This window comes from Clavelina lepadiformis, chromosome 3, assembly GCF_947623445.1.
Source record: "Clavelina lepadiformis chromosome 3, kaClaLepa1.1, whole genome shotgun sequence".
Lineage (NCBI taxonomy): Eukaryota > Metazoa > Chordata > Ascidiacea > Aplousobranchia > Clavelinidae > Clavelina > Clavelina lepadiformis.
In genome coordinates, this window is record NC_135242.1 from 1,146,800 (window position 1) to 1,166,456 (window position 19,657).

A 19,657-nucleotide genomic window follows, 5' to 3' on the forward strand; every position below is an offset into this window, starting at 1 on the left:
TGGCAAAGGTTGAGCAAATAGGGCTTAAACCACTATATTTTATCATTTACAGTCATGATAATATTTTTGGTTTATATTCGGATTGTAGCCTATAGGCTTAGGTTGCAACAAAAAATCGTACAAACGCGCCTGCCTGCAATAGTTTCATTTTTGCAGATATTTTTCTGGTAATTTTAAGCTATACTATCAACTTTAAAAGGTTAAACTTGACTAAACAATCAAATTTCAATTAAATGATGTAGTGAAGAAATTAAAACTTGCTTAAAATAAAAAGTTTGAATTAACTATGTAGTTAAGCTGATTCAAATCTTTGTAGTCTGTACAATAGGAACTAAACATCTGTAGTCAGAGTTATTCTAACTGTAGTAACGCAATCTGAGTAAAATGTTTTGCGTTGTGATAATCAATCAACTTAGAGATGTGGTGTTGCAATGTCTGGTATTTCATGGCCCTCACGGTCGAAACAACCAAACAACCGGAAGGTTGTCATGTGTTTTTTTACTGATATGGAATTCATTCTTAGGAGGATATCTAACTACCATTAACCACAACTTGAGATGACATTCATAGCATCGAGGTGTGCTATACAGTAGCTCTAAACGTCTTAAAACTTTAATCGTCATCTCGCTCAATAACAAGGATGGAATCGGGTGTTATTGCAATACGCCAGGTAGTGCGAAACACATCCCTTCATCATATTGATTATTTAAGGAAAACCGGCAAAAAATCTGAAACTGAATCTGAGTTTACTCTTAAAACTTTTACAGCTCTATATAAGAAGAAAGTTTCTGCGCCCTGTTCATTGATTGCAACAAAGCAGCTGTCAGGATGGGGTGATAGCGCTGAATCATTAGATTAAATTAAATTGAATCAATTATATTAAAATATAATTGCAGTTGCTCTTTTTCAACATCAAGTGGTTGGCTATAGGCCTACGTTGTATTGTAAATTTGGGTTCCATATTTGCAGAGCCCTGACGTCATCGTTCGGCATAAGTCAGTAAGCTCAGTGTTAACCATTTTCTTTCTGCAAAGAGTTCAAGCCGAAATCAGAGCCCATGTTGTATAACGATTATAAGTTTGTGGCGGTTATGATGCTTTTCTCGGTTATGGTCTTTGGGACGGTTATGGCTACGGTGCTTAGCTAATTGACGTCATCACTGTTCGTATAAGCGGATGGAAGAGTAGTGTGGACTGTGGGGTTGAATCGGTTGTCGTTGCCTCGAAGTTGGTTTTACCGATGAGTCCGGCTTAACTTGTCTGACACTTTCTTGCAAAATAAAGAAATCCAGAAGTGGTGACATTTCCATTGATTCGTTTATTAAATTTTCATCATACAGCTATTTCACTTCCGCATAGGAATGGAAAACAGTGCGATACATTGCAGATGCTCAAGTTTTTGTCCGTTCGTCAGCTAATACTGGAAGTCGAATAAGAAAAGAGACATCGTGAATATGGACAAATATAACGGCAGCTGTAAACGGTAACGAATATATACGTAACAAGATACCAGACTTGGAAAACATTTGAATGACAACAAGTAAACCGCTTTCACTGCTATGAGTCCTTTGGAAATGATTACTCAAAACAAGCTGTGGTTACTTTAGGGCAGTGGTTCTCAAACTGTGGTACGCGTACCACTAGCGGTACGCGAGAGCATTTTAAGTGGTACCGCGTACCGCTGAACATGATTTTCGATGTGCTGTGAGTAATGTGTTGCCCCGGATAGACAAGCTTGTGCAGAAGGAACAGTTGCATCTATCAAATTAAATTGTGTTTTCTTGCTATTCATTGGTGTTATGGTATAGTAATAACGGTAATAACTATAAATACCGGTACATTTGAGTAAAATAAGTCATTCAGGAGCCAGGTGGTACGCAGTGTAGTAAAAAAACGAATGAGTGGTACGCGATCGCAAAAAGTTTGAGAAACACTGCTTTAGGGACATGTTGCCAGGTGCGTTCAAATGACTTGCTCATCACAATGTTGCAATTGCATCACGGTATAGCCTATGATTTATACACAAGACTGTAGGTGAAAGGATATCCTAAAGATAGCGTATCGTATACAATGACTCAACTAGAACTATAAATCTACACGTTTTGATGATTGGTGGGTGGTTAACAGCGCAAAACATAAACATAACATAACCTATTTGCAGAAATTAAATCTGGAAACTTTCAATTATTTTGTTTTGTTTAGAACTATCAGTTGTGATGAGGTGAAAATATACAGTTTCATTGCATTCAAACTATGAAGATGGCAGTCGAACGGTTCAGTAAATGTCTATAATTTTTATTATTATGGAAATGTGACCTTGACAGCACTCCATAACTTTTCTGTTTTATTTCGTTCTCAACCGGGAGCCACTTGGCATCCTAAGGAGAGAAATTTTTAATTCCTGGGAGGAAATTTGTTCAAGGGAAGAATTGGGGAGGAAAAAATAAGGATCTTCAGTTTTTTGTAAATCGTTTCTAATTTACGTTGTAAACTCCAGCCAGACTACAAGAGCATGCCCGAGATTGTTTTTTGAAAGAGTATTACACACCAGGATAAACCGGTGTCTCCAACTAAAAAGAAAAAAGGAAACACTAATTTTTGCTCCGATTTGTAGGCTACTTTAAAATTAGTGTTCAAAACAGGTGTCGACAGTGTCTGAGGTTTGTAAGAGAGGTGAAAAAATCGTTGAGAATCATTGACATAGACTGTTTATTTTGACGCGTATTGCGAACCACGTTGTGTCTTGGATTGCAAAGTGCTGGGGTCTGCATGGAAAGCGATATGCACGTTACGGCCGTAATATTCCCGTTTGTAATTCCTGCCATCGTCAATTTGCCATTACCAGAAAGTTACAATTCCATTATCTGTCGACTTTCGTTTGAACTTTTTGTCATCACGATTGTTGAGAACTTGTTAGAAATCAAATGTGCGTCAAGCAAAATTTTGTAACCGAATTGGCGTCTTTATTTTATAATAGCTACAGACGAGTATAAAAGAAACGAAAGTTGTCGAAAGTTAGCCACATTTAACTTTCATGGTGGTAGCTTTGAGGGATTCGTAGAATCCTTTCCAAGAACTCCAAATAATATTTTCGGCATATCTCCCTTTGTTATCGCCCCAATCAGCATTCAGCGAAGAATGAAAGCAGTTGTTAAACCACCAGCCTCCGCTACCGTTGCCGTAATATGTTGCGCAGTTTGAACTGTTGTGACAACAAAATGCCAGTAAATTATGGAAATATTTTATACCATATATATGTTAATTTAAGATGAACCGTTGAACAATGAACAGACGTATAAATTCAAGGAACTGTACAATTTAATTAAATTTAGTTCAAACGATTGTTTTAATAGAACATATTATACTTGCTGTTATCGTTATCCACATTATATGTTGAAAATCTTTGATTGTTGTGACTATTGCTACCACTGGTCATGCTGTCTCCTGCTGTACCTGAATATCCTCCAATATGGAGTCGATATAGATCAGATTCATTTTCTACTGAGAACATGCTGAAAATTGCGTGAAAAAATATGTTAACACTGCTTGGAAACTAAAAACTCGACGGAAAAAGTTAAGCATCAGTTGTGTGATACCTGTATTCTGCGAATCTGTGGTCATTGGTGAAATCCCAAAGATCAACTCGGAGCTTGCATCCTCTACCACGAGTTATAGCGTGGATTTTATCCAAACCTGTGCAGCAACGCACATTACTGTTGAAGGCCATAAAAGTCGAAAGTCGTTTATTACGTAATTACTGATGTTTTATCAAGTAAAGAAAACTTTATTGAACAAATATAGTCAGTTTACATGCGCGAACACCCGGCGTGAAAAGTATAATAGCTATTTGCTTAAATTAAAGCGAAGCTGTTCCAGATGATTTGTGACGTATGAATGACGACTTTGCTTTCAGTTACAAGTAAAAATTCGGCGACCTTGCAGTCTCATTCAGCATACTTCTGTTCGACAGGAAGATAGCAGTAAAAATATGAAAATCTTACCCAACCAAAATTCGCCATCCATTGAACCGAAACCGGATTTATAATCTGCCCAGTTTCTTTGGAAATTGACACTTCCGTTAAATCTTCGTTGGAAAACCTGTGTCAAGAAATGTGTTATAACTACACTTTGTCATTGTTATACTATTACTGAAAGTTTGTTTTTACATAATTCGCTTGTATCTTCCACTCACCGTCCATCCTTCGTCACAAAACGCTTCCTCCCCAGAACGTAGAGTTTGTCTCCCGTACACTGAGGACGTATAACAAGACGCAGGCAGCAAGAAGTCTTTTAACTTGAAATATTCATCGAAGTTGCGCAATTCCTGGCCACAGAGAGCGACTTGGCGGCATTCTTGTGCATTGACGAGTGCCAGTAAAATGGGAAAAAAAGTAAGTAAAAAAAGAACTTGCATCGTTCACTGCTATCAATGACTTCACAGGCCACCAACTAATATAAAGTGAACAGGTTTAGCAAATGATTTGCTTGCAGCTTGTTTTATACCTTCTCAGTTTTGGTAAATATTTTGGAAGATTTGTTATTTTCGAGTTTTATTGGTTGCTACGTCACAACTGAGACAATATTTTCATCACAATCTCACTTCCGTCGATGAATAACAACCAAGGCCCAAACTTCTATCAATGAGTTTATGCCTTATGGTGATAAGTATGAATAACACGAGCTACCTTTGGGTGCTTTTGTGATGTAACATAAAAACAACTCAAATATTTGTTTCGTTAAAAGAAAAATCAATATTAGGTTTAAATTACTTAACTTATAGGCATTGGTGGTGTTTACTTTAATACTTTACCAGCCATGTGCCGTCACTTTGTTGTTGGTGTAATGTATGTTCGGTCGCTGTCATAATACGTTCTTAAACTTTCCGGATTAATTTGCCACAGCAAATTTCATGCATACAACAATCAATCAAAAAGAGAAATCGAAGAAATTACAGGAGATGACATTTATTGAAAGAGTAACATATTAAAATGATGATGAATCCTACTATCAATATTAGCAGGACATGGTAATGGTGTAATTTCACAAACGAAAACAACTATTTTCTTGTAATGACGTTGCTCCTAACATTTGCCCCATGAAGTATATTTTAAACAGAAAGTTTTGAATTTTCTCTGTATGAAGAAATGAGATGTTTTGCTGAAGAATCTTATTTACGAAGATTACGTAACACCCCAGTTTGTTGGTTCCACTGCTTTGTCATAAAACCTTATTGCGCAAAACACTGTTTATCGCAAATGTGTGTGTAGTGTTGTTCACTGGTGTAGTGCCAAAACCTGTCCCGATGGTGACGTCATAAATGTCATTTGTATCAGCAGCAAACGAGTGCTAGGGCGGTTAGAATGTTGAATATTGAACACTGGCATATTGAATATTGAGAATAAAAATTTAAAGTTCAGACAACGTCTTCATAATAGTTGTGTGAGCGGTGAAGCTTGCACTCAACTATCAAACCAATAGCTATAAAAAACACAAACAAACAACTCTTTTGTACTCGGCAGTCAACCGTATTTAGACCCATCACAACTCCTGTTTTGCCGGAAAAGAACTGCCCAGAACTCAGTCCCGAGAAGAAATGAACGACCAAGTGTTAGATATTCTAACTCGGCCAACAACGCTAGCCGATAGTCAGGTTACTGCTCCTTTTCTACTGAGACAAGTTGTCTTGGGTGTTTGTTAGTATGGGTTGTGAAGGGGAATGGAAGCCTCTGGCATAGGTTAAGCAAATAGGGCTTAAACCACTACATTTTATCATTTACAGTTGTGATAATATTTTTGGTTTATATTCGGACTGTATAGGCTTAGATTGCAACAAAAAATCGTACAAACGCGCCTGCAGTAGTTTCATTTTGTCTTAAAAAAGATTTTCTAGTCACATCTATTTCTAGAATGTTAGCCCAATTCTGTACGTAATCTGGTTTCACCAGGACAAGCCAGTTTAAAAATCAACGTCCTGCAAACACAGTGCGAAAGAATTTCAGAAGTTTGGAAAAAACTTAGCGTTTTTTATTTAGTTTTTCTTTTTTAAACTTAAATGTTGTTGAAATTGGCGCCTTGACTAACCTTCCGTGGTTATAACAGCCCACTTGTAAGATCTCGCACATTTCAAACCCTTTGGGACTGGCCAAGTTTTCTCGTTCCGTTTGACAATGTTTTCTTGTGATGATGGGTAGTAACTATTTCACCTTATGTAGGTCAAGCATCCTGTTGTTCAGATATGTATCACACCATAGGTCGGAAAGTTAAATGATATGAACAGAAGATAAATTGCCAAGTGAAAACAAAAATTACATAAATATTGGATTTTCCTAATTTAGGTGTTTGTTAAAATATGAAGCGACTATATTTGCTTTAGCGCGAGAACCCGCCCTTATGCTCCGTTCGTGCAAATAGGTTATTTGCGTTCACAGGAGATGCTTCAGTTTGCTAAAAGACGATAAAATAGAGCAAAAGTTACAATTGTCAGAACCAAAGACATTTAAATCTTTTTGCCAGAACTTACTAAATTAAAAAACGGTTTTAGCCAAATAAAAGCAAAGGCCATCATCAGAGTCGGGCAGTCCAACATAAGGCATGAGTGTAAGAATTACAGAAATCATTACATTGCTTTGCTTTGATGAATAGGTTTGCAAAAATTTAGTCAAGTAAACTTGAGATGATTAAGAAGCCTTTTACACTTTCTATAGCGGCGCAAGCTCTTGCTTGCTTGTAAATGACCCGGCCAAAGGACACAGCAACTGGCTGGATTGTTTCTTCCCTACCGCTCTTTTGACGAAAAAAATAAAATGATTGATCGACTTCATAATTACAATAAGGTATGAGAAATTATTTCATATTTGTGCGAAAAATTCTGGACGAGTTCATCTGGGTTATTTCATAGCTTTGAAATGCGCAAATAAAAGTTTAAAGCGATTTGAAAAAACTCATAATTTCACAAAAAAATGGTATTTCTATGGAAAACCAATGGCAACATCTCCAACTTCACTTCACAAAAAGTAAACTTTCAGATTTGCGATTTATTGACACAATGCTCCATCACATTTGACAAAATATCAACATCAGAGTCAATTTGATCAACCACCAAAATACTACTACCTGGTGATGATGAACAAATTCCCTTGTTTTTACAAAAGTAGTTCAGGCAACACAAATAACAATCAAGAATAAAATCCAATACAGAAGCAATATAATACATCTAAAATATCACATTAGACTTATTTCGCAAGTACATTTATAAGCACATACACTCAGCTATAGCTTTCATGGAGTGGTGGCATCTATTTCTTGACAAAGTGATGCAAATGATTTAAATCATAACTTTCTTTTTCTGTCATTCGAATAACAAACGAACAACAAGAGTGATAATTTTCACGACCAAACACAGACGAATCATTGATGTTGCTGCCCACTTGTGCTGAAAAGTAGCACTTTCGACTTCTTGCCTTTTTTCGATTTGCGTCCACTTGGAGGTGCTAGATTATCAAGAGCTGAACTGAGAGCTTCCCCGAACGCCGACTGGTAATTAGGTGGGGGGATGTAGCCCTCCTCAGTTGTCTCCTCCACCAATGATGGTTCAGATGGTCTGGGCACAAAAGTCTGACGAGGCCACGCAGGTACGTCGATAGATCTTGGCGATTTCAGCATCTGTTCAATTAAATCAAATAAGTTTAGCAAATTTAAGTAAAAGAAGCCGTGCACACCTCAATTCGACACGAGAACTTTTGTAAGAACGATGCAAACAAGAAAATTGTTTGAAAAAAATTGAAAAGGCAAAATTTGTGAAGCTGTATAACTCTAAGGAACAGACTCCTACGTAAGTTAAACATTTCATTGGTTGTCTATTATAGTTGTCAATATAAAAACTTGTTATTTAGAAATACAGCATCACGATATTCTATGGTGGTAGATGTAGAATGCGTTCAAACTCAAGACATGGGAGGGGTAAAAAATTGAAAACAGATCTTTTCCATTTTATGCACAGCCATAAAAATTGGTATTTGGTGTAAAAACAAAACAGACTAATTGTCAACTTATTTGTAATAACAATGACAAAAACTCACTTCTGCTGCAAATAGCCTATTAAGAAAGTTGTAAATTTTGCTTTACAGTAAAATGAAACATGGTTCACTATTATAATTTTAACTTTGACAAAGAAATGTCAATAAAAGTTTTTAAAAAACATTCAAGTAAAAGTCAAAACCTGAAATATCAAATGTTTTTGAAACATGTGATGCGACTACAACAAATATACAGGCACCATCCTGAAACCAATAAACGAATGTTGCCAAATTAGGATTAAAACTACATGTTGCTGAAATAAGTTCAAATCCATGATGTTTTGCCCAAAGATTAAAGAACTTTGCTATTCCAATGATATACACTTTATACAGCATATCTGGCCGCATTCCTGCATTTACTGTGTTGCAACCTTGGATTCCAGTATTTGCTCCAAATACAGAGGTTATACTCAGTTACAAAATAACACTGAAAGGTTGAAATATATTTCTGCAAAATCATAGCTTTGCAGACTCACAGCTGCCACAAAGCAACAATTTAACAACCGGGCAACATGTAATTTCCCAACGTGTTACAAGATTAAGAGGTGAGAATTGCATGAAAGCAAATCTTAGTCCAAACAAAATTGTAAAAGATAAAAACCTCATCTCATGAATCGATCGATACCTGCGCAAATGAAGGACCAGGCTCTGTACCATGACTGCTCTCTGATGATGTCATAGGTGGTGATGATGACATCATAATAGATTCATCATCGCATGGTGTTGTACCAGGAGAGGGCAACAGGACAGAAAACGAGCCAGATGAGTTTTGTCGTTGAATTTGCGGAAATTGTTGTTGACTCTCGAGAGAAATGCGAGCAGCAGGGTCTGAAAAAATCATGACATAAGATCATGGACATTGATCCAACATGAGAGAAATAAACAACTCCTAACCACCCTTGATTGGGTTCTGTTCGACCAAGAAAAATCTTGCATTTGTTCTTAATTAACAAAATTGTATTTAGAAAACTAACAGTTTCCTCAAAAATATTTTCTATTCGTCAACTAACACAGAATTTCATTTTTTCAAACACCATGAAACTGAAGCATTATTCGACATAAAAAGATAAATATTTGTAATGTATGAAACCACCCCAAAAAATAGTGAAGTCGCCGCAATAAAAAAAAATTTATATTTTGCAACAATCTGACACACAAGTTATCTCGGAGCAACTTCCTACATTTTCCTTGTTTCCTCATCGCTTCGTTCTGCATCTTCCTCAAAATCTTCTTCTCGTCTCTCGCTTTCCTCCGACGCTTCGAAGCGCGATGCTCCAGCTCTTCTCGAAAAACATTAAGAGTTGCTATGGAAACCACGGGGGGTCGAAGGTCAACTTCTGCGATGCAAAACTCGAGCGAGAGTGGAAGATGTGAGAGGTAGCGATGACGTTTCCGCAAAACCTAAAACACGAAAAAGTCAACTTCGTTATAAAAGAATGGGCAAATAGAAGTTTGTGGATTACACCATCGATAAAATTGATAAGTTATCGCACTAAGTCATTATTAGGTTATCAATTTCCAATATTATACAATTTGTCCACATGCCTGAGAAGTGTTAGCCTAAAAACAACAAAATGTTGATGTTTTTAAAAATGTGAAATACATACAACAAATCAAGATTTTGGTTTGGAATCTGAATGTCTAAGGCAAATTTCAAAGCACATTGGTTTTGCTGATCTAAGCAGCGGTTCACTAAAACCCCGGTTGGTATGAAATAAACCTTGATCTCAACCAAGCAAACTGGTTTATTACGAGACCATGATCAGCACACAGTGCTAAAGCACATGATTAATAAACAAGCAAAGCATGAGCGGGTGGACACAAGATATGTGGATTCAGAAAAGTAGTTTTTAAAGTACATGTTAAAAATGTGGTCTAGAAGTTGGCTGCACAGCACAGGTTGTATTTAAATTATTTCCACTATAACCCAATGAAAAGCAGAACCACATTCCATCGCATGGAAGAGTTGATCTCACACTGACAGAACATAAACACTATGACATCATAAAAACCACGACAAAATGCTTAAAAACCCAATCATGCAGCAAATCACATGACATAATGTGACTTAACAGGAAACAGGTTGTTATAAGTCACGATTGTTACATCATAATACTAACAACAACAGTTTCGTGAGTTTTTACTAAGACAGTTTGATTCAATATTTCAATATGACTGATACCGATGGCATAAGGGCAGGATGCTTATTACAAGACATTTGTGATTATGACTTCACTTGAGCATCATTAACATGTAACACAACAACATACAGTAGGTTATTGCATATACAGTAGGTTATTATGACAAAATAATACCTCGTTCATGGTGTAACGATCCAGTTCCATGATTTTGACGGACAATTCACTCGGACAGTTCTTGAAGCTTCCGTATTGTTGAAGCAGACATCTAATGTTAATCGGGTGAAGATATATGTGTTGACCATCTGCTGCCTGCCAGTAATGTATGGGGTGATCACAATTTTATCTCAATGTGCCATGACTGCAACCAACCTGCTGTATTCATGGCATATACAGTATAATATGGAATGAACGCAATGTGCCAGTACAGCTCAGTCATACGCTAGATCAGCCAAGCAACTTAAACTTAGATTTGTAAGTTCAAAACATCATCAAACAAATTTCTCGTTTTTTCCAGGCATAATTTACAAAGACTAGTTCATAAAAAATCAATTCTTAAACACAAATCTTACTACTTGATGGAAACTGAGTAAACAAGCAACCTGCCTGGTAGAAGTAATAAATGTGGGTGTTGTTGGTTGCAGTGTCTAAAGATTTATTATGTTCTTTCACAACTTCATCGGTGCGCTGGCTGGCACCAGCATATGTGACATCATTGATGACATCATCACTGCAACTAGAAGCCTTTACATCTTCAGCGGTTTCTATGGAGCCGAAAGAAAATAAAACTTAAACAACAAAAACTTAATTTGTGGCTGAATGATTTAACGTCTATGATGTCATAACCGCTAGTTCACAAGTATTGAATATTGTGCCACAATAAGAAAATAAAGCTTATATATATATGTTAAATAGAGCAGCTATGGCAATCATAACACAAAATTGTCATATGTGAAGTAGGTGACTCACCATCTTGACATCTCTCATCATTCTCAACTTTACATTTTTCATGCGACTGCTGTAAGTTTTGAAGTAAAGCATTCTCCTTCGCTGAGCACATCTCTAGTGCAGATTCTATAAAGGTTCTCTCCAATTGCTTTAAAAACAATACAAATATGAATAACATAATAAAAAAACAGTGTTATAGAAATTCCAATGACTTTCTTAACACCATCTAAGATCAAGCTTCATCATATCTACAAAGAATATCGTATTTATATCATATTGATCAATAGTCGCAAAAAGTTATTTAAAAAAATAGTAGCAGAATCCCCTGATTAAAAGGTGCGTTAACTGTTAAAAACTACCAAGCTATAATTGCCCCACAGGTCTATGTACTATCTCAAACAGCACTTCTTTGTGGAACGTTTTCAAAGTGAAACTGTGACTGGCTTGCCATATTAGCAAACCATGTAATAAACATACTGCACTGGTGAAATAACTTCACTATGGAAAAACATAGTAGCCGTTCGTTATAAAAACAGTAGGTGTCACTTCTTTTAGAATAGATTTGGTGCACTGTCTATACAAGTACCAACTTACATCTGTTTCAACAGCAAGTTTAAATTCAAGTTGTTCCTTATCTTTTTTGACAATGTCCGTTAGAACTTGACTTGAAGTAGTAACGAGGTACTTCATCCTGCGCTGGTCCTGCGAAAGCATAAATTGTAATGAGTATTGAAAAAACAGGCAAGTAAGGTTCACCAAAGAGCACGATATCGAACATAAGAATCTCATCACATGTTGCACAAACCCAAGCGGTTAGTTCATCGTCAAGCATATAGCTGGCTTCCTCGTGGCTGCTCTCTTCTGCACGACCCGGAAGAGATAAGATGGATCCTCGAAATCTTTTCATGAGCTTCATCGTTATCACACTTTGAACGTCGTAACTCTTGTCTTCGTACACACTAACGCTGCAATGATAAATTTCATTTTGAAGAATTTGTTGCACAAGCACAATCATGCATCTGGTCTCTTTCTGTTTGGACACTTATATGTCAAGGTTGTTCATTTATTTGTTCAACAGATAGTTTCGCTGGAAAATGTTAAAAATAAGCTTTGTCAACCTTTTCAAATGCTCCTTCTTCACAGCTTCATGACATATCGGGCACTTTCTCCACGACTTGTCATCCAGGGCCAGATAGTGGAGTATGCACGGCCAACAAAACATGTGGCCACATTTGGTGATACGGGCAGCATACGGTGGAAATAGACAAATAGGACACGACGGGCTTTCACGGCTCCACATGTTCTTAAAACAGGTAAAAAAGTTTTCACTCGCATAAAAACTATGTTGGAGCTGTTGACATGTAAAATAAACACAGGAAGAAATTATTTGGGGCAACCCGGGCGAGACGATTAAGTTGAATAAATATTGGAAATTGTTCATGTTTAACAATGGCAACTGAAAGACTTGTCGACATCATAATCATAAAAAATTTATGTCGAAAGGCCAGAAAGGCACGTAGTGCCAGAAAACATATTAATGCAAACTCACCACTTTCTCAATATTTTCCCACACAATCACAGCATCAGGATCAGCAGAATAAACGCTGTAATCTCCACCTTCTTTCAAAACCAACTGGCAACTGAACAAATTCGAAAAAAAATGATTCGAACGATGCAAAATAAACCTCATTTGCAGGGGTCTTATTTTTGTATACTGCAAATTGCATATTTCTAACATATTCAATACATTACAATTAGAAGCAATGATCAAAACAACTTGCCATAAACTCAAAGCAAATAGTTATTTACTTTGCTTGAATGAACTTCTCCTTGTTAAAAAATGAGCTTCCTCCACCATAAGACTTCGAGTAGATCCTGGAAGGAGCTTGCGGAGCTTCTTCGTCATCGAAAGTAAACTTGAGGAGATGGTTTAGGTTACATTTCTTTCCTCCCATCTCCTCTCTTTGTTCCTTTGTCACCTGAAATTGTATCGCCACAAATTAGGAGTGCAACAGCTTATCAGTCGAAAGCGAGTAAATTTATCGAAAATGAGCCTTGGCACAGCTTCGTTTTTAAAAACATTACGTGATATAATTTTAAACAGACAACAGATAAACAGAATGGCGCATCATAAAAGAAGAAAAATTGGACTGCAAAAAAAAAAACTTTCAACAAACGTGAAATGTAGAAAATATTTCGGCACCACTATGATAATACCTGGGCTCTCTTGCCTGCCCAAGTATTCCGGGATTTTGGCTGTTTGTAGTAACTGAGTTGATTTCTTCCGTTGTTGAACTGTTTGGAAGAACTTCCATTATCGTGTCTTTGCTTAAACTTTCCTCCATTTCCATAATTACGTGCACGGTCTAAATAACAAAAACCTTGCCAGTAATGAAGACATTTCTACCTTTTGGCTTGCGAGTTGCCACTAATTTAGTTAAGGCCTGCTCGTGGCAATTTTTGTCTTTGAAAATTGTAAGTGCAATAAGATCAGTTTCTGCAATAAATGCAATGTGCTATAGGTGCGATCTAATGGTTTTGAATGAATAAAAATCAAAACAACAGAAAAACCAACTGTATAAAGACTACACATAATAACAAGCAAGCTTATTGCCAACTCTTATCAATAGTTTGAAATACCATCTTTTGATTTGGAATGAACATTTTCAGTGCTTGAGCACTTGTTGACTGGAGTAACGGTTGATCTTGAAGACATTGTCGGAGAACTGGACATTAACAAACAAGATATTGACGGCCTCGTGGACCAAAGATAGTTGATTGACTTCGACGAACATGTTGACCAAAGTTAGAAAGCCATGTTTGCAAACAACAATAAGAAAAAATAAAATTCTTGGCTTGAAACAGTTGTTGATTTGAGATGAAAGATTAGAGGATATTAAGATGTCTATGTGAAGGATAACCTTCACGTACAGAAACACTCCCACACCGGGAAGGGCTTGCCTAGTTGTAACGAATAATCACTCTTTGAAGAGCGTAGATGGAGAAACTGAGTTTCACCACCTAAAAAATACAAATTGAGTTGGTCAGATAACTGAAGAAAAAGTGTCCAAAGTTAAGCCTAGATATAATTAATCGATATAAATAACTGTATGTTCCAAACTAAGTTTAGTGTTTTTGAGAAAGGTTGCTTTTTTTCAGAAAAGTTTTCTTTTCTGAAAAACACACAGAAACGCTTGACCCCTAAATCCAGCTCTGCTCTTTTGTAAGTTTCATGTTTTGCAACATGGCCACCACACAGAAATCATATATCATGTGCGTATAAGAGTGGCCTACAGCAGTGTGTAAATCATGCCGACAGCATTTTTAAGATAACTGGACCATTTCCCCAACATCTTGCATTGCTCAAAGCAAACGATAGGATAAAGATAGATATCAGTAATCACACTAAAATAGGTGGACTAAGAATAAGTTAAACTAGGTCGGAAATGTTTAGTTTTGGCAGGCAGTTGGTGCAAGTCGTGAAGCGGATCAAACGTGTGCAATGGTTTCAACAAGATGGGGTCACTCCACATACTGTCAGTGTGTCGTTGAAGTGGCTTGAAAAATGCATTCCAGATTGATTAATCAGCATAAACTTGAGCGGTCTCTTCACTTGTCTGGTCTGATTGAAATTGCTACTGTATCACTTTTATGGAAATGTAAACATTTTTAGCGTTTGTTGTCTATTTATCATAAGGTCTTATCAATTTTGAGACAACCTGTATGCACCTTTTTACACTGCTGTCTGCCATATTGAATTAAATTTGAAAATCCGGCACTAGGTCAATTCTAACAAAAAGCTGGAAATTTACAATACTTTTCACAACCGCAAATGGTTCGAGTTAGCCTACATTTTATAAACTTGATTTGTACTTTTGTATCGTATGATAGCCGGGTCTAATATACAAGTGCACTGTGTATACAAGTTTATATGCAAAGCTGCTACTGTTGCATTGACAGATTGAGTGAATTTCCTGATTTGAGCGAATACTCGTAAAAAGTCCAAATCGAAAAACTTTGCAGTGCCGGTAGCCTAGGCTAGGCCAGTCAAAGTTTCGCCGATCAATGGTAGGCTGCCCTAACCGATTTGTTTAGCAAGGAAGTAAACCGATGTTACAATTAAAAATCAGAAAAAAGCCTAGACTTAACAATTAAAGCGGCGACACACTGCCACACTTCACATTGTCCCACTCATCCTTCAACAAGTTGCATCCTGCGACGTGACCACCCTTGTTGCCGATTAATTACGTCACTAATCGGGGTTAAATTTTGATAACAAAAAATTATAAATATCTTATAAACAAATAATTGTACTTCCAATGTATTTATTGTTGTTTTAAGGCATTAGTTAAAAGTATACAACTAACAAGGAAGGTTCGAGTGAAAACTTTATAGGCTAACTTTAATCTATTCTTAATCAGCAATTCGTTTCTGTCAAATAATGTAATAATTTTAATACAGTGCTAATCGATAGGAAGTGAAATGTGATTGGAGTTCACAGAGTATAGATATGATATAAGCACTGGTTTATGTTTGTATGTGTTTATACTATATTTATGGCATTTATAGCACATATTTATGAAAATATAGTACCCGCATTTTGATAGTCTTTAGCTCAACGCATGGCCTTACCCTCGGCGTACCAACGTGGTTTGTGCCGCAACCACTCATTTGATTCACCGATAAGCAAATACACGCACTCTCTCATGCTTATGCTTTGCTTGAAATTATCAAGTTAAATAAATGTTTCAATGCTACAGCCTGATTTACTTTTCTACTTTTTCAGGAAAGATGCGTTTCATGAATTTTTTGTTGACAAAACATTCCTTATAGGCCTACGACCAGCAATTTTACCAGAGCTTTTTAAGCCAGCTGGGCCAGCCCCCTATGCAAGGTTGGGGGTCACATGATTTTTAAAACATCTGTAAGTCGGTTTCTATGCCAAGATTTTTTAGTAGAAATTTGGTAGGTTGTAACTTAAAGCATAACGCACGAAAAATAGAAAGTATTACAGTAGCTGATAGAAACGAAACTAAACCTGGCAAACTATTTAGCATGCATATAAGCAGCTTATTAACATGATGTGCTGAGTTTTACAAGCAGGTTGTTGAAAATATCAATACAACAACCTCAGAGTTGTCGGCGTATTTAATAAACAAAAAGGTAGAAACCGCTGAATTCTCAAGCTCTATAATCGAACCGTAGTGGTCAAGTAAGCATTTCAGCCAGCATAGGAACAAAAAAGGTTTTCTTTTCCACTGTAATAAATCTGCTTTTTATTGCTTCGTTTTTGTTCTTCTCCGAAACCTTACAAATGTCCGTCTTCCCAGCTCCGTCATCGCACAACTGTGTGACAATTTTAGTTTATTCTGATCCATGACGAACCTTGAGTAATAACAGCTCTTCTTCTTGCGCTTTTCACGTTTTCCGCTGAAGATATTTAACACTTTGTTCCGTTTATAAATTCGTGGAACTTACGTCTGATCTTATACAATATACACCAATAAACCTTGACGCTTATTGAATAACGCATCTACACAAACAGCCAGGCCAACGCACAGTAACTATGTGAAACACAGAAAGGTTAAACTTATGAATGGGAAGAGCAAACGGGAATTTTCTTAATCTGCATACATTTTGAAATACACTTGTTCGTTATTTAAGCTGGTCGTTGAACTTTAACCCGTGAAACGTCACTCATCGTGTTCTTTGTCGTCACCATACGTGTCAGGTCCATCGACGACAGTTAGGGTAATCCCCAGCTGTGCAACATAGTACGTGGACATGATAAGCAGATTTTCGTATGGCATCTTTCCATTGTAAACAAATTTGTTGGCAGCCAATAGCGTGTCCGACACCAAGAAAAAAAAAGCCCCGATGCAGCCCAGGAATTCGTACCAGCGATCTGTGCACAAAATTCAAACCAGTCACAAATTAATTTGATCTGTAAGTTGCGCTCGAGTTTGCACAGCGCAGTAGAAATAAAATGAACAAGTTTGGCTCCATTAATTCACTCTGCGAATAACTTATGCACCAATGTAGTCCTTATACAAATACAGTACAAGCTCAGCACAACAAGTAAAATTGTAAAAGATGATACGTTTCTGCCAAAGCACAGTCAAGTCTTTTACCTTCCTTGAAATCTTGAATACTTAGTCGTGCCCACGACCGCCAGTTCATGGCGCCGTTGAGAGCTGCGTAAACTCCGACCCCGATTTTAAGATGGATGGCTTCATCTTTCAGACCTCCGACCCAGAGCAATCTTTAAATATCGAAACTTTGTTGAATTCGAGACGTAAATTTGTATTAAAAATAAAACAAAACTTTTCCTTGTATGGCTACTACTATGACAAAGCGCGTTTGCAAACACACGTCACTCACATAAAAACGCTTGTTGCAACAATAATCAGCTTGAACATGAGCACAGGAGCAAAGGGCCGCCAACCAAACGCCAAGATATACATGAGGTGGCCGATACCAAATGCTATGATTCCTGTGCAATGTAATAACAGTGAACTTGCTGCTGGTATTTTAACTTGAAGTGGTAATAACCTTTTATTATGAAATCATTACTCTAAATAACTCTGTGTTACCTCCAATGAAATAAAGATCGGATTTGTTTTGGTAAACTAAGCTCGCGTCACCAATCATGGAAAAAATCAGGCCAAGAAAGACTCTCCTGGAGAAAGTGTTCCCGGCAAGTTTGAATAAATTGGTTCCCTCCTGGCGCAGCACAAACCCCATCAGAATAACGATAGGAAAAATCTGTACAAGTGACATTAGCGGATTTACATGCAACGATGCAACAAAATTGTGTTCAATATTACTCAAAGGACCTTTGTAGAGAAATTTTCAAGTTGCAATATAGGACGAAACTCATTGCTGATATAATGTTAACATACGCCTACAGTACTGTACCATTACTGAGGTGGTGCCACACTAGATTGCCAAGAGGTCAACAAAATGAACGAACCTTACTGATAAGTACAACCCATAACTTCGTTTCAGGTATAATAGTGAAGCTCGTGACGACAAAGTAAACCAACACAGCCGGAAGAAATCTTCGCAGCTGTCTGATTTTCTCAGCAGGATCCTAAACCAACACACAACAAGGAAAAAATGAACTTTTTGTTTCAAGGTAAACGAACATCAGTTCAAAAAGAAGAAATTTCAGGTCAACAACTATCAGTTCAAAACGAAATAGGCTCTTGCTCACCTTCCGTGATTTTACTTCCGTCATGGCTTTTATAAGTAGGTTTAACTGCAATTGATTCTCTGCTTATTACATACAGTAATTCAAAAGCGGTCAATCCCTTGATGCAGTCAGTTGCAGGCTGTTGTGTACAGTCTTTTATATTCTTGCCTACTGTCACATATAACAACGCAATAACAGTGAGTAGCTTGGGTTTGTCCAAAAATGTTAGCAAATCGTGACGTGAATTAATGTCGGATGTGATGCAGTCATATTTGATTTTGGTAATCGTGTAAATACAGAGCTAAAACGAATTGTCCGTTGTAAATACTAATTATATTGTTGCCTGTTAGTCATGAATTTGCATTTGTTTGAAATCACTTTGCCTTCTAATTACTCTTCAAACAAACTACGATACACCATTTTGTTGCTTTCTATTCGCAGAACTACTCGTCGATCTTCAATCTATTCTGCACCGTATGAGATCATTTCCGTTTAGGCAGAACCTCACAGTACTTAAAGCCCAAGTAAAATAGACTTTAGCTGAGCGATTGTTAAGCGCCTTAGAAAAATATTGGTAAGTGAAAACTCGACGCTGAGTTCAGCTGACACTTAAAAGCAAGAAGAAAACGGTCGATTAAGTTTTATAACCACAAACTACCGCCTTAGGATGAAAGGCTAGTTCAAAAGTGTTTGTTTTGCAAAACCACTCATGCGTAACAAGTTTGGCCCATGCACTGTTCCAGACAGTTATCATTATGTATCCCATCAAAGCCGGCAAGCTGTGTTACAAATAAAATCGTATCCAGTAGTTTTCGCTTCCACTTTCGCATTCCCTTCACGCCGCACTGATATTTTGATTCATGCTTTGGCATTCTATTAAATGTTAACGCGCTTTTGTCTTGCACCGATGAACTATTTATTATAATCGCTCGTGGCCTAAAATTTTGCATGGCTTTACTTAACCTATATCCTCAAATATTCAGTTAAAATTAAAGGTATACTTATTTCCATCTTACATCGTAAGCCTAGTGCGGTCCACAGATTCTTACTGTACTGTACTGTGGAAAGAGAACGACAGTTGGGCGATGGCCTACAGGTTGCCCGATCAATGCTGCATCGGAATAACAAAGTATATTCACCGAAAACACGACTAACGGCTGATCTTGGTCGAAAAGAAAGCCAGTCACAAAATGTGTGTGTAAACAATGGCAGAATGACGTAAATATACAAATATCGGGTCTTTCCTTGAACTAGATTTCTATTTGGCTTCGTGACGTCATTTAACCGCCACCATTAATTGAG

General features: G+C 37.1%; 4 protein-coding genes across 4 annotated transcripts in view; 1 reads left to right on the forward strand and 3 right to left on the reverse strand.

The window, feature by feature from the left end:
- Positions 1 to 172: 172 nt before the first annotated feature.
- Positions 173 to 19,657, forward strand: part of LOC143450414 (ferroptosis suppressor protein 1-like) — a 40,741-nt gene continuing 21,256 nt past the window's right edge. Inside the window, exon 1 of the mRNA XM_076950941.1 lies at positions 173 to 185. The gene's annotated coding sequence lies outside the window, so the exon portion shown is untranslated. The remainder of the gene's footprint in view (positions 186 to 19,657) is intronic.
- LOC143450837 (ficolin-2-like) lies at positions 2,941 to 4,483 on the reverse strand. Its single transcript, XM_076951560.1, has 5 exons — positions 4,192 to 4,483; positions 4,001 to 4,097; positions 3,596 to 3,692; positions 3,365 to 3,511; positions 2,941 to 3,201 (listed from the first exon to the last, which is right to left on the reverse strand). Exons 1-5 carry the CDS (start codon positions 4,411 to 4,413, stop codon positions 3,015 to 3,017), a joined length of 750 nt encoding a protein of 249 aa, XP_076807675.1. The 5' UTR covers positions 4,414 to 4,483; the 3' UTR covers positions 2,941 to 3,014.
- On the reverse strand, positions 7,014 to 15,312 carry LOC143449702 (E3 ubiquitin-protein ligase RNF10-like). The gene is made up of 13 exons (XM_076950010.1): positions 13,801 to 15,312; positions 13,378 to 13,526; positions 12,970 to 13,139; positions 12,710 to 12,800; positions 12,279 to 12,463; positions 11,966 to 12,125; positions 11,755 to 11,862; positions 11,182 to 11,308; positions 10,815 to 10,976; positions 10,390 to 10,520; positions 9,256 to 9,475; positions 8,700 to 8,902; positions 7,014 to 7,661 (listed from the first exon to the last, which is right to left on the reverse strand). Exons 1-13 carry the CDS (start codon positions 13,892 to 13,894, stop codon positions 7,407 to 7,409), a joined length of 2,055 nt encoding a protein of 684 aa, XP_076806125.1. The 5' UTR covers positions 13,895 to 15,312; the 3' UTR covers positions 7,014 to 7,406.
- Positions 16,291 to 18,644, reverse strand: LOC143450593 (lysoplasmalogenase TMEM86A-like). The gene is made up of 6 exons (XM_076951199.1): positions 18,377 to 18,644; positions 18,134 to 18,253; positions 17,754 to 17,925; positions 17,542 to 17,653; positions 17,292 to 17,422; positions 16,291 to 17,065 (listed from the first exon to the last, which is right to left on the reverse strand). Exons 1-6 carry the CDS (start codon positions 18,398 to 18,400, stop codon positions 16,854 to 16,856), a joined length of 771 nt encoding a protein of 256 aa, XP_076807314.1. The 5' UTR covers positions 18,401 to 18,644; the 3' UTR covers positions 16,291 to 16,853.

Coding starts and splice junctions, on each gene's coding strand:
- LOC143450837 (XM_076951560.1), bottom strand. CDS start 4,413: ATGCAAGTTCTTTTTTTACTTACTTTTTTTCCCATTTTACTGGCACTC. Junction 4,098..4,191: donor TTTGTGACGAAGGATGGACG/GTGAGTGGAAGA, acceptor TTCTTGACACAG/GTTTTCCAACGAAGATTTAA. Junction 3,512..3,595: donor CACAGATTCGCAGAATACAG/GTATCACACAAC, acceptor CGCAATTTTCAG/CATGTTCTCAGTAGAAAATG.
- LOC143449702 (XM_076950010.1), bottom strand. CDS start 13,894: ATGTCCAGTTCTCCGACAATGTCTTCAAGATCAACCGTTACTCCAGTC. Junction 10,977..11,181: donor TGATGAGAGATGTCAAGATG/GTGAGTCACCTA, acceptor TCGGCTCCATAG/AAACCGCTGAAGATGTAAAG. Junction 9,476..10,389: donor ATCGTTACACCATGAACGAG/GTATTATTTTGT, acceptor TTCGTGTTTTAG/GTTTTGCGGAAACGTCATCG.
- LOC143450593 (XM_076951199.1), bottom strand. CDS start 18,400: ATGACGGAAGTAAAATCACGGAAG. Junction 18,254..18,376: donor CGGAAGTAAAATCACGGAAG/GTGAGCAAGAGC, acceptor GTGTTGGTTTAG/GATCCTGCTGAGAAAATCAG. Junction 17,926..18,133: donor GGGTTGTACTTATCAGTAAG/GTTCGTTCATTT, acceptor TCACTTGTACAG/ATTTTTCCTATCGTTATTCT.